Source organism: Amblyomma mixtum, chromosome 1, assembly GCF_055824585.1.
Source record: "Amblyomma mixtum isolate Tamu chromosome 1, ASM5582458v1, whole genome shotgun sequence".
Classification (NCBI taxonomy): Eukaryota; Metazoa; Arthropoda; class Arachnida; order Ixodida; family Ixodidae; genus Amblyomma; species Amblyomma mixtum.
In genome coordinates this window covers 149791417-149803553 of record NC_143012.1, presented here as the reverse complement: position 1 = coordinate 149803553, position 12137 = coordinate 149791417, and the positions used below count along the sequence as shown (strand labels likewise).

Genomic DNA, 12137 nt, shown 5'->3' with positions numbered 1-12137 from the left:
GGTAGCTGAGTGAATAAAGCCAATAAAGAAACACATTTGGACGCAGCTGAGTTGTTGAAGGCATCGGTTGCACACCTAAAAGGGTGGGTTGAAGTCCCACTTTGTTAAGGTCTCAGCATTAGAAGGGCGATGCGAAGGAAAACTCCGGCTCCATGTGTCGGTTTGCTAGGAATCGAACCCGCGGCTGCGCGAACAAATCGCCTCGCTTGTCGCCGCTTTAAACCACTCGGCCATCGCCGCAGCCTTTCTCCCCGCGTTTTAAGCTGCCAGCCTGTGCTTTGGAAATCGTCATCTTCATCAACTTTCATCCATGAGGGATACAGCCCAAACGCAAGAGCAGTCGGGCACTTGCACGTGCCAGCCCAAGTTGCATGGCCGGTTTTGTGGGGCCGCTTACAAACACGAGAAGGTGGGCACCTTGAACTCGCGAGCAAAAGTTCGAACACAAGGCCTTGTTGAAGCCTACGATTTACGGCGCATGATAAAACGCTTGACCAAGCTAGAAACCTAATTTGAGCAAATTTGATAATATCGCAAATGATTTCAAACAAATGGAAAACAAGCATGCCAAACAGCCTTTCTGGACACCGAGTGATAAACTGCCAGCCTCTCGCGCTGTGGCACTAGGCTCCGCAACAGCACGCAGAAATCCGCACAAATTCGTGGCACGCGTGCTAATTTACGCCGCTGCGCCAAGAGGTTGCCATGAGTCAGCACGCTCACGAAATCTGAGCCCACATGCTAACACATTCTCTTCAGGGTAAATCGCATTGATCGCCCATGAATTTTTTTGGCCACTTTTATAGCGGTGTGACGCACTGACGGACGAACAAAATTTAGCCAGCAAGAACAGGTGAAAACGTAGCCGTTAAATACATTGTAACATTAATAAGAACTCCTATAGCCTGTTTAAGAAACGGTCACCTTCAATGGACGGGGTACGGAGCCGCCATGTTTTCGTTTCGCTGTCAGCGAAGATCGCCAAACACGATAAATATTTTTTAATGTTCTCCCGGATATACTATTTGTCCCGAATATCCGTGTCGTTCCGAATACTCGAAACACATAGGAGACTGAGTGGATATGTGCAGTTTTCGATTCCTCTTCGAAAAGTCGAAAAATACTTCCACATCACTCCTTAGAACTAGCCCTGACTAACAACTGACTAACAGTTGTTAGTCAGCGCTGTGTCGTCCGTTTTCTTGTCTTTTGTGCTCGTCTTCGTTCGCGCTGTTTATTCAAGATGCTTAACCAACTAGCCCGCCAAAACGTGTTAACGCTCCTTAGAACTAGTTTTAATTTAATTTTAAGCACTGTGTGGACGGCCGAATTTATGCAACACCCTTACAGATTTATAACCACGCGCTGAGCGGTCCGGTTAAGCCAAAGTGTATGCAAAAACTGAAACGAGCAAAAACATATTGATGTAAGTATAGGGATGTTTGCAAAGGAACATAGCACGGTCTTTATCGCAAACGTGCGGAGAAAACACGCCGGTTGATATACCAGTGAATGGCACGAAGCTGGCACTCTAGCCAGTGGATTACAATGCTCTATGCACTGCCCCATGCGCGTCGCATACAGTGACGTAGAACAAGCATGGTCGTATACGCTCCGTAGTGACGGACAGCGTGTGCAAGTCAGGAAGCGGAGGCATCAAGCGTTGTCAAGTACTGCTGATATGTTGTGAAGAATACTAAAAAGGAAAGCACACGTACAAAAATTGTCACTCTCTGGTATCTCCCAACGACATTCTGAGTTGCACAAGTGCAGCAAGTTGGCCTAGTTGTTACAGTCTTGTTTGAAACAGTGCGAAAGACGGTGACAAGGAGAGACCGGAAGGTTTAGCTTGTATAACAAACCTCCTCTTACTGCGGTGCGTGTTCGTCGCAGTTCCGGACGCGTGTGAATCACATGCGCCCGGCAGATGCATTCTCGAGAAAATAACGGTTTCGCAAACGCGAAGTTTTTGTTTTAGACATGCCACGGCGCGTCAAATGGCGTTCACCCATAAACATCTCTCGTAATGATAACAATATATTTCTAGTTTGGCGACACTCTAACAGCTTTAAATAAACACACGAACTTCATAAGAGGCAATCTGACGCGCCTGGCAAAATGCTCTCTGGCCGCAACGTGGTAAACATAAAAAAAACCGCAACCAAGCATCTCGCTGGAGTTTTCTCTCTCTCTCTCTCTCTCTTCCAGTCTGATGCATCAAGGATTTTCCAGGGTTTCTCCACAACTGAGCATCAATGCGCAATAAGTCAAGGAATTCCTGTCCGAACGGGTCCAAGTGAGGCCAGGCCGGGAGGCGGTAAGGTTCACTCACGATGAAATGGTGTTCCGGCGTTTGACTGAAGCCAACGTCGCCCCTTTGGAAGCGGGAACCAATCTTCATAAAGGCAACTTAAGTATATGGCCTCCGACGACCAAATAAGGTCAGTGGGACTCGATCAAAGCTCATAAGAACTAAGTGGCGTCACACAGGGTTAAGCGAGGTCAATAAAAGCGAAGTGAATCTGCGGTTCGCTGAAGAGGCTGTGGCAGTCTGAAAGGCATCTGGGAAAGGCACGCCGCCCGCGTGACTGCGCACACTAACGTTCAGTCGCAATGTGCGTGTATAATTCCCAGAATAAAATTTAGAAGTTTTTATTAAATGTCCTTCGAGATGCACTCTTGCTCGTCGAATTCATTTGGGCGTTTGGCTTCACCACGAGACTTTAAAGTGATGCGATATTACTGCCACTCTATCAGGACGGTGAAGACGGATGTTGATTTGGCAGCAGCTGCTGTAAACGGATTCCTCCAGTTTTGGCCATAGCACAGAGCCGGCTGCGCTGCCGTGTGCCGCAGGGTTAAGTCATCACATACGTCGACGGGGCCGATCTCAGTCTGGGTTTCTTGAACTTCCTTTTACATGGCACCAAACCAAATTCATCGTCTCAGTCTACGTGCGCATCGGCCGCTGGGCTTCTGCGAAACAAGCTGCACAAGATGTTGCGCACCGACCACTCTATGCGGATGAACCAGGCAGGACTCACCTGCACGACATTGGTGGTAGCACCTGGGCGGTGCGTAGAACGCACTGGTCTACCGAGCCACGAGCAGCGCCCACCCGGTCACGCTAAAGTCCCTAGATAAGCGTATCTAGGGACTTTAGGTCACGCGAGCGGATCCTGCAGCCGGACCAACCACGTGCACACAACTCTACCGTTCCGCGCTTTACTGGTTCCCGCATTACAACGGTGGGAAAACATTCGAGCAGCCAAAACAACGCCTCTAGCTGTCCGAGGGTCTTTCTCTATTGAAAACATTGCCGGCGGTGTAGCACGTACGAGTACATTAGCCAATAAAACCCGCAGTCACCTGTTGCTTAAAGACACGCTGCCTCTGTAGGGCACTCCGGAGAATGTACAGCCTTTGTCAAAAGTTTGGAGCCCAGGGGGTTTGCTTCTGAGCCACACTGTGTGGTTCGTGATGCGTCTCCAGCGCTCCAAATTTCCTCTGGGTAAGAAGATTTCTGGTTCTGCCTCCTTCAATTGGTAGGACTTCCCAGAATGCTTCAGGAGTCCCACTGCAAGGCTAAGAAGTAAACCCCCTGGGCTCTAAACTTTTGACAAATACTGTACCTCTCATGGGAGGAAACGGTGCACGGATCGCCGTTACACCTTCGCCTCGTGGGAGCGCAACATCCTAGATGCTTTCTACGGCCTAAGTATGACCCGCCAGTACTCAGAACAAAACACATGTGAATTCCTCTGCAGTGCTTTTGCAGCCACGCTGTAGCGCAAGTGAGAGCCGTTAATTGGTGGGTTCCATAGCGCCGCTGTACACGGAACAATGGAACGCCCCACGTCCACGAATGCGTAGCGCCCCTTCGAATGTCGACTGAGTGAAGGAGCCTCACCTGAAGAGAGCGTAGAGTAGCGTCAGCAAGACCAGCTTGAGCAGGACGAGGAACTGTATGACAAACAGGTAGGGCCACACGCCGGGGTTGGTGCAGGTGTAGTCGGTGTCTGCAAGGGTTTCCGCACACTGCTCACCCATGCCCCTCAGTGATATAGCAAAGCCATTATCCTGTAGCTACAACGAGCAGTTCCAAACAATCGAAAATTTTGTGTTGAAAGACCAAAGCTTCAATCCAAAGTTTTCTTTTGAGCCTACATCAAGTTAAGAACATATTCTGCGCTGCTAAAAATTTTGCTCTGCTGGCGCTAAAACTATGCGTTGCCCCGCGCCATTAAAATGAAATACTATATGAGCATAAATAAACAATTATGCACCAACTTTGACTGTGCTGAACGCTCAAGTAGCCAATACGGGAACTTCCTGTAGTACGTCAAATGTTTAGGGGAATCCCCCAAGGTGGAGTAGATTTGTAATAAGGGAGTAATTACTCATTGGCATCTACCCAAGCGAGGCCATACGGTATGGCTGCGCTTGGGTGAATGCCAATGAGTAATTGCTCCCTTATTACAAATCTACTCCACCTTGGGGGATTCCCGTAAACATTTGATCAACGCTGTTCCCACTTCCAGTTATTGATCAATTCGCTCTCGCCCAACCATAAGCTTGCGTCCCGGTTAGCTCAGTCGGTAGAGCGACTGCTCCGGTCCTGGGTTCGAATTCCGGACCGGGGCGAATTTTTCTTTAACTACGAAGTTTCTGAGCAACCTTCCGTTCATTCCTTCCGTAGTTTTCCTTTGTAGCCGTTTGGCTGCGCTTGGGTGGATGGCAATGAGCAATTACTCGCTTATTACTTGTAGTATTCTAATTAACGTCTAAACAACTGCCGCGCGTACAGCAACAACGTCAACGAAGCACGCATTACTACAAATCTCTCGCACTCTCCGTGACGCTTCCCTAGCATTGCAAAACCTGAGCAGGCAGGCGAGGCATCAGTGTGGTAGCATTCACTTACAGTCGCTGATCCGGCACTCTTCCGATGAACGGTTGGTGGCTCTCAGTCGGACGCAGCGCGGATCCCCTGCGAAAAATGTCAAGTGGAGTTACGTGAATGGAGGAAACAGGGTTTTTATTCATGCTGGCCACCGCTGGGCACAGCTGGGCCTCCACGGGTACGCACCATGGCCGGCTACCTAGCCCAGACGATATGTGTTGGTTGAGCATGGGACAGCATACATCAGCAAATGACTGGTAGTTTTATGTAAGGCACCGCGTGGTAACTTTGTTAAACAAGACTACGCACCTTTTTGTCACGAAATGAAACGAACAATTATTTTTTTTTATGCCCGGAAATTACGCTCAGATGCTTCGTGGCCAGCGGTGAAACAGCTACTCCAAGCGCAGAGGCTGTTAAATAACCACTTGCCCCCCATGCACACACGGACGAAGATAATTAATACCTGAAGTCAGTGGACCTACACACAGAAGCGTAGATGCTACACACATTGCTAAAAAAAAAAAGCGGCGAACCGCGCGCAGCACGTCTGGCTTTGGAGAGGCCTAGGCTCCACGGTTACTCCGAGCGAAAAAGCGGTAGGCAAATATGATTTAAAACCGGGTACAATGGGACTAACGACACCCTATAATCCTCAAGATGAACGTTTAGTCCTCGCGGAGACTAACTGTGACTGACGGCCCGTTGTGATTACACCATCAGGGTTGGTCGTCTGAGGGAATAATGGCTGTCGCAGCGTCGTTATTGCTTAGGGACTAAGAGCACTGCGGCCCCCTCAATCCTTTGTGTGACTGATGGCCGAACAATTGGCGAAGCGTGCCGAGCCCGCGTACCTTCCAGGTCCGAAATGGGCGTGAGGAAGAGGGAGAACCATGCCCTGTGGAAGGTCCGCCGCAGCAGCTCCACGTTGAACGGGTAGTCCGGGTAGAGCAGCGCGTGGGCCACGATGCCCCCGCTGATGATCACCAGCAGTGCCATGCGCATGAAGTTCACAAAGTCCTCGGCCACCTGCGAAGAGCCGCAGTGAAGCTCCTCCGCTCGCGCCCATGACCTTCATCTCGCTGTGCTCCTCCGCAGTATTAAAAAAGCCCGTCGTTAATGATTTTTTTTTCTTCCTCAAAGAAAAATCTAACCACGAAATATAATTATAGGTGATACTTCTGACGTGTTCAATACAGTGAAAAGTTGAAATTATGATTTCGTTTACTGCTGTGATTGGATACCGGAGTAGCGCAGCACGCTGTGGCCCATGGGCTGTTTTTGCCAAATGTATTTTTAATGCCTTGACATCAGAATGCCCATTATCGCGAAAAGTATGCTGTGCTGGCGTTGTCGGTGGCGTGTGAAACCTTGGTTGGCAGGCGGCAAAGTGGAGAACAACATCCCCATCTCCACTTTTAAGCGAGCTGACGGAGAGGGAAAGTGGGAGAGGAAAGAGAGAGAAAGGGTGACGAGAGGGACACCGCCGTCACCAATCAAGTTGCGGAGAGGCTAGAGTGAAGCGCGTGTACGGCGTGTTACATAATGATCGATGGACTCGATCGCTGCACCCGTTCGCACCGTCTTAACCCCTCGTGACCTCTAGAAACAAAAGCGCAAGAAACGGAACAGAGACTAAATAAACAAACTCATACCGATCAGCGAAAGGGAAAAGGTAAAACTCTGACTGTTCCATACATGCGAAGTTTCAGTTCCAACGTTCAAAAAGATTGCCGATAGAATCGGTGTAAACGTTTTTTTCTTCTTTTTTTTTTGTGCACCCATGAAAGAATTAGGCAGAAAGCGACAGTGAAGACCAGCTGCCCTGGGGTTGCGGCATGAAGCCCCGTGATCCCCTTGAACTTCGAACAGAAGAGGTTGTGTACTGTGTGCCACTGTCTTACGGGGGAAAAAATTCATCAGGCAAACGAGTAGATGCCTTAATGAACGGCTGCTCGAACAGGTCATACTTGGCGCTTCTGTGCGCCGTTGCTTTGACCCAGCCAGGCTACAGCGACATCTCGTATAGAGAGGAGCACAGAGACGCACCATGAGTCGCACTTTGTAGAGCAGCGGTCCCAGGGTGGGCGAGATGGGCAGGTAGATGACGATCTGCCGGTAGTAAAAGCCCAGCAGGGCGGCGCACAGCACCACCTTGACGGTGTACGGGCTGATGACGGGCGACGGACCCAGCACCCGGCCAACCACGTAGACAGCGACGAAGGCCGCGATCAGCAGCACCTCCATGCAGCGCAGGAACATCGGCACGTCGTGGTACCTCTGCAACGAGAGCCGGCACTACCTTCCCTCAGCGGAGCTAGGCTGCCGTGAAATTGATGGTAACACGCTTTCGCACGGCTCGACGTTGCACAGTACTTCCCGAAAGGCACCGCAAACCTTCCGTACCGAGAGACGTACCTCCAATGTCCAGGTCACCTACGGATGAAAAGCACTCCGGAATGGCGCTAGTCTGGGCGGAAGCAAGCACTGCGAATCGTTCGCCCTGTCTGCTTTTCTACCTCCTCATCCTGTTCTAGGGCGCTATGCTACTCAGTCGGAGTTCCCGAGTTCGAACCCCGGCGCGGCAACCACGTTTCGATGGAGGCGAAACGCAAAAGGCGCCCGTGTGCTGTGCGATGTCAGTGCACGTGAAAAAGCCGTAAGTGGTCGAAATTATTCCGGAGCCTTCCTCTACGGCACCTATTCTTTGACTCCCGCCTTCCACCCTTCACTCAGGGCCCAGTTGAGGTATTCAACGAGAAGTGAGACAGTCACTGCGCCTTTACATTCCTGAAAAGTAAATTAATAAGCCACAAAAGCAGCCTGCTAGCGCAGAACGAGGTAGAGATTCAGGCCGGGTTGTGTGTGTATATTTGCGTATTTCCCTGCTTTCGTCCACGCTGCTTGACTCGCCTAGGCATGCGAGCCACGCCATAAAACAACAACCTGCGTGACAGTTACTTTAATTATGCCGCAGGACACTTCGTAAATACACACCATCCCATTAATCCCCACTGCTAACTGAAGCAGACTAGTTGCCAGGCCGCACTCACTTCTTTTGAAGGAGAAGTTTCCCAGACAAAGTAGGGAGCTCCCAAGCCAGTGTCGCCACGCTGACATCCAGGCACCCTCAGACAAAGGCGAATATGGCGCAATGCTGAGACACCCAGCGCGTCGGGAAAACAAAGTGTCTCGAAGGGAAACAGTGGGCAGATATGCCAAGGAGGGCGAGCTGAAAGCAGCCTTTACAAAAAAGTTGTAGACAGTCTATAGAGTGTCTATAGACTCCTGTCTATAAAGTCTATAGACTGTCTATAGACAAATCCTACAGAGCAATCTATAGGTTTATGGCCATGCGCTTTTAGTAGACTTTTGTCTATAGACAGTCTATAGATTATGAATAGACAAAAACAATATATATATATATATATATATATATATATATATATATATATATATATATATATATATACCGGGTGTTTTTTTAGAAGGTCCAAAATTTAAAAAAAAAGGTAAATTGCTTTAGATTTATTTTAGCACTGGGGCTATACTGGAGGCTACGGCGGGCGCCAGGCAAGAGGAAAACTGCTTTAATTAGTTCGCTGATTAACTAAATATGTTAATTAACTTTTCTAATTTTTGTTTTAGGGGATATGTTGTATTCGCAGAATTGGAGATCGTCCTCTAAACAGTCCAACCGAGAAAAAACAATTTCAATTAAAAATTTTTCACGCACGTTACGAGGCGCGAAAAAGTCACCCTGGTAGGCATCTTCACACCGTAACGCAGCGGCGGGAGCGCCTCTGACGTAGTTCACTCCGCCCTGCTCTTTGCGTCACGCGTCCAGGACTGGCGGCCTGCGCTATTACTGCTTATCTCGCTTCGCTCCGCAGCCTCATGGAATGCCACGCTGGAACAAAAACGCATTGACACAAAGTGCAGGGCGGAGCGAGCTACGTCACAGGCGCTCACAGACGCTGTGTTACAGTGTGAAGCTGCCTACCAGGGTGGCTTTTTCTCGCTTCGTTACGCGCGCAAAAAATTTTTTCATGAAAATCTTTTTTCTTCGCTGGACTGTTTGGCAATCTCCAATTCTGCTAATACAACATATCCCCTAAAACAAAAATTATAAAAGTTAATTAACGTATTCAGTTAATCACCGAACTAATTAAAGTAGTTTGCCTCTTACCTGGTGTCCGCCGTAGCCCTCAGTATAGCCCCAGGGTTAAAACAAATCTAAAGGAATTTTTTTTTTTTTCGAAATTTCTCTCTTTATTTCCTTTCCTTTCGAAAAGGTAGGAGCCGGGACTAAAAGCTGTAAAAACAGCTTGACAAGGGCCCCGGCCCCCTACATGGTGGCACTGCAGCGTGTCGGAAACAACATCACCATAACAAAGGAAAAATAAATACAGATACATATTACAGAGGCAATATAGTTCAAGAGCAACAAATAAATACAAATTCAACATTGCAAGGCAAACAACAGTTTGTAAAGCTTCAAACACAGAAAAAAAAGAAAACAGAAAAAAAACAGATGAAGTACAATGTTTTAGACATTCTGGACACAGTATGTAACGAATTGAAGCGACAGTAAATTTCTACAAGGGACATGGGTACAATAATTACAGCGCAGAAAACGTCTCACATTACAAGATCTAAGACAACTATAATAATTTCTGCCGACAGAACAGACTAATGGTATGTTTAGGTTCGTATGCGGGATCGAAATTCGACGACTCTAAACTATTGAGTAATGTGGGAGTAATATATTTCAAAGATTGCGTATGGTATGAGGTGCGAGGTGTAGGTACAAGCCATTTTTCCTTGTGCCTCGTAAGGCGAGGTCTGGCGTTTTCTTGTAGTTGGGCTAAAGATATTAAAAAATTACCAGGGTGGCTTTTTCTCGCTTCGTTACGCGCGCAAAAAATTTTTTCATGAAAATCTTTTTTCTTGGCTGGACTGTTTGGCAATCTCCAATTCTGCTAATACAACATTTACCTTTCTTTAAAAATTTTGGACCTTCTAAAAAAAACACCCGGTATAGATATATATATAGGAAGTAAATAAAAAGTCTATAGACTGTCTATAGACCTATTTATAAGGGAGCGCAGCAATACCTCACGCGATGAGGTGGCGACGGCGCGAGCGAGACAGCAGCGATCCTGGGAAGCAGAGTCGAAGCGCTGATCCTAGAAGTGACTGAGAACCCGTGCGGTTTATGGTGGTTTAACGTCCCGAAGCGACTCAGGCTATGAGGGACGCCGTAGTGGAGGGCTCCGGAAATTTCGACCACTTGGGGTTCTTTAACGTTCACTGACAACCCGTGAGGGTGGAACTCCATTTCCCGTAACACTGTCAAGAAGCAGGTAGAGTAGTATTCAAGACAGGCCAGCGACCATGCCGCATTCCAACGCTGGCTGATAGTAGAGCAAGTCCGGGGAAAGAGGAAGCCACATCAGGTGGCGCAGTCGTACCTTATGGAGCACGTATGTACGTCTTGCCGACTCCATGGCGATGAGGGCCGTCCAGGCGCACACAGCCGTGTCCACGTATCGGTTGCCGCACGAGGGCAGCAGCACGGCCACGCTGAACAGTGCCAGGTAGGCGATGTAGAAAATCTGCGGCACAGGGTCGCGAGGGAGGCATTCACCTACCGGTGGCACTTGAGTAAAACCGGTGCAGCGTGAAAATACGCGAAATTCCGTCGCAGCAGGGCCCTTGGAAGAACTCATTCTCAGATAGAACTTCCAGTAATTAACGTATGGTTCCCCTTGACGTTGCTTTCATCAACCTTTTCGCGCTTCGATTTGCAAGTTGGGTAAGAGAGAGCGCCGCCCATAATCTAGCATGTCAGTTCACCGTAGCGCGCACGGGTGCTCGCAGCCGGCTGAGCACGGGTGGATTTATGGGTCACTACTGGAGGGGGCGCCAGGGAGGGGGTCTTCAATTCGAACCATGGATTTGTTGGACTGCTTACGTCGAAGAAATGAGTCAAGCATGGTTTTCGTAAGTAAAAGTTCTCGCTTGGGGACGCCGACAGCCCCCCCCCCCCCCCCCCCCCCCCCCCGCTTAGGCTTGCACCATAAATCTGCACACGCGGCTGAGGCTGATTTGCAAGCTTAATGCGGCTCGTACCGTCTTCTGGCTCATTCTCCAGTACCAGGTCATTCTCCACTTCGTGAAACACTTGATCGGAACTATACGGACTAGGATAGGGTCATCAACAGGTAAGGCCTTTAAGAGGCGTTAATGAAAATTTCTGACACACAGCGGGCATTCTGGTTTGTGGGATTTTCCTGATCGCGCTCAGATCATTGACTAGCTTCTTAACGGCCTCCAAACTTCCGTCGGTCAGCAAGTGAGGGCTGCCCTCTTCTTCCGTGCTGGGTTGAAATTTACTACGACGAAGTTCTTTCTCAAAGTTTTACTAGCTTTTTTTTTTTTAGGAGCTTATCAACCACGAAGCCACCTTCCGTATAGCTTTGAATATCCTCGAAGCTATTTTCTTTCAAGTATGCATTCAACTTCCTGAAGGGAAGATAAGAAGGACGACTGCCACTCGTTTAATACGTTAAGCAATCTGTAGCGTCCGTGGCCGCTCTATCCTGGTCTCTTTTTTTTTTGCGCCGATTTTGGCAGCCTTTCGAATGATAGCAACCACCTGAAGTTCCCTCAGGTGGGACTCAAAGTGAACTTCGAGTCTTTCTCACACGTGGGAGTCACCCTGATTAGAAGGACAGAATCTCCAAGCACCAAAACATCCTATCCTGCATGATGAAATGTTTACTTCTGTCGTCAGAGGCGCCAACAGACACGGCCAATCACACAGGTCGGCACACGGCGCACCTGGAATGTCCAGAACTTGGTGATTGGTGCGCTCCACATCTGGTGGACCATTTTCCAGAGCGGCGGCGGTGACGGCACGAACAGCTCCCGGTCTCGCAGCAGCGTCGTCATCACCTCGGGCTGGAAGGACACCTTCGTCTCCGACATCAGCCCCGGCTCCGAAGACGGCTGCCTGCGCGCGCGCACACAGCGAATTTGCACTGCACTGCACTGAACGGCTGCACTGGCCTGCGCTAGGTCTGCAGGGCCACTAAGGTGAGTTCATCGATCACGTGCTCTGTTCACACACCGGCCCTTCGCGACGTCACCCAAGTAGTAGGCAGTGGAGAGAGCCTCGGAAGGGCCCTCCAGGACGGCGCCCATCGGTGCAAACTAGAATGCAGGGCAG

At 49.2% G+C, this 12137-nt stretch overlaps 1 protein-coding gene across 2 annotated transcripts in view; it reads right to left on the bottom strand.

Moving 5' to 3' along the window:
- Positions 1 to 12137, bottom strand: part of LOC149367940 (transient receptor potential cation channel subfamily M member-like 2) — a 175169-nt gene that overhangs the window by 24897 nt on the left and 138135 nt on the right. For both annotated transcript variants that reach the window (XM_089558021.1, XM_089558013.1), the window contains exons 13-18: positions 11750 to 11921; positions 10378 to 10521; positions 6953 to 7183; positions 5758 to 5932; positions 4925 to 4990; positions 3911 to 4019 (exon numbers count right to left, since the gene is read on the bottom strand). In XM_089558021.1, coding sequence (XP_089414147.1) covers positions 3911 to 4019; positions 4925 to 4990; positions 5758 to 5932; positions 6953 to 7183; positions 10378 to 10521; positions 11750 to 11921 — 897 coding nt within the window. The remainder of the gene's footprint in view (positions 1 to 3910; positions 4020 to 4924; positions 4991 to 5757; positions 5933 to 6952; positions 7184 to 10377; positions 10522 to 11749; positions 11922 to 12137) is intronic.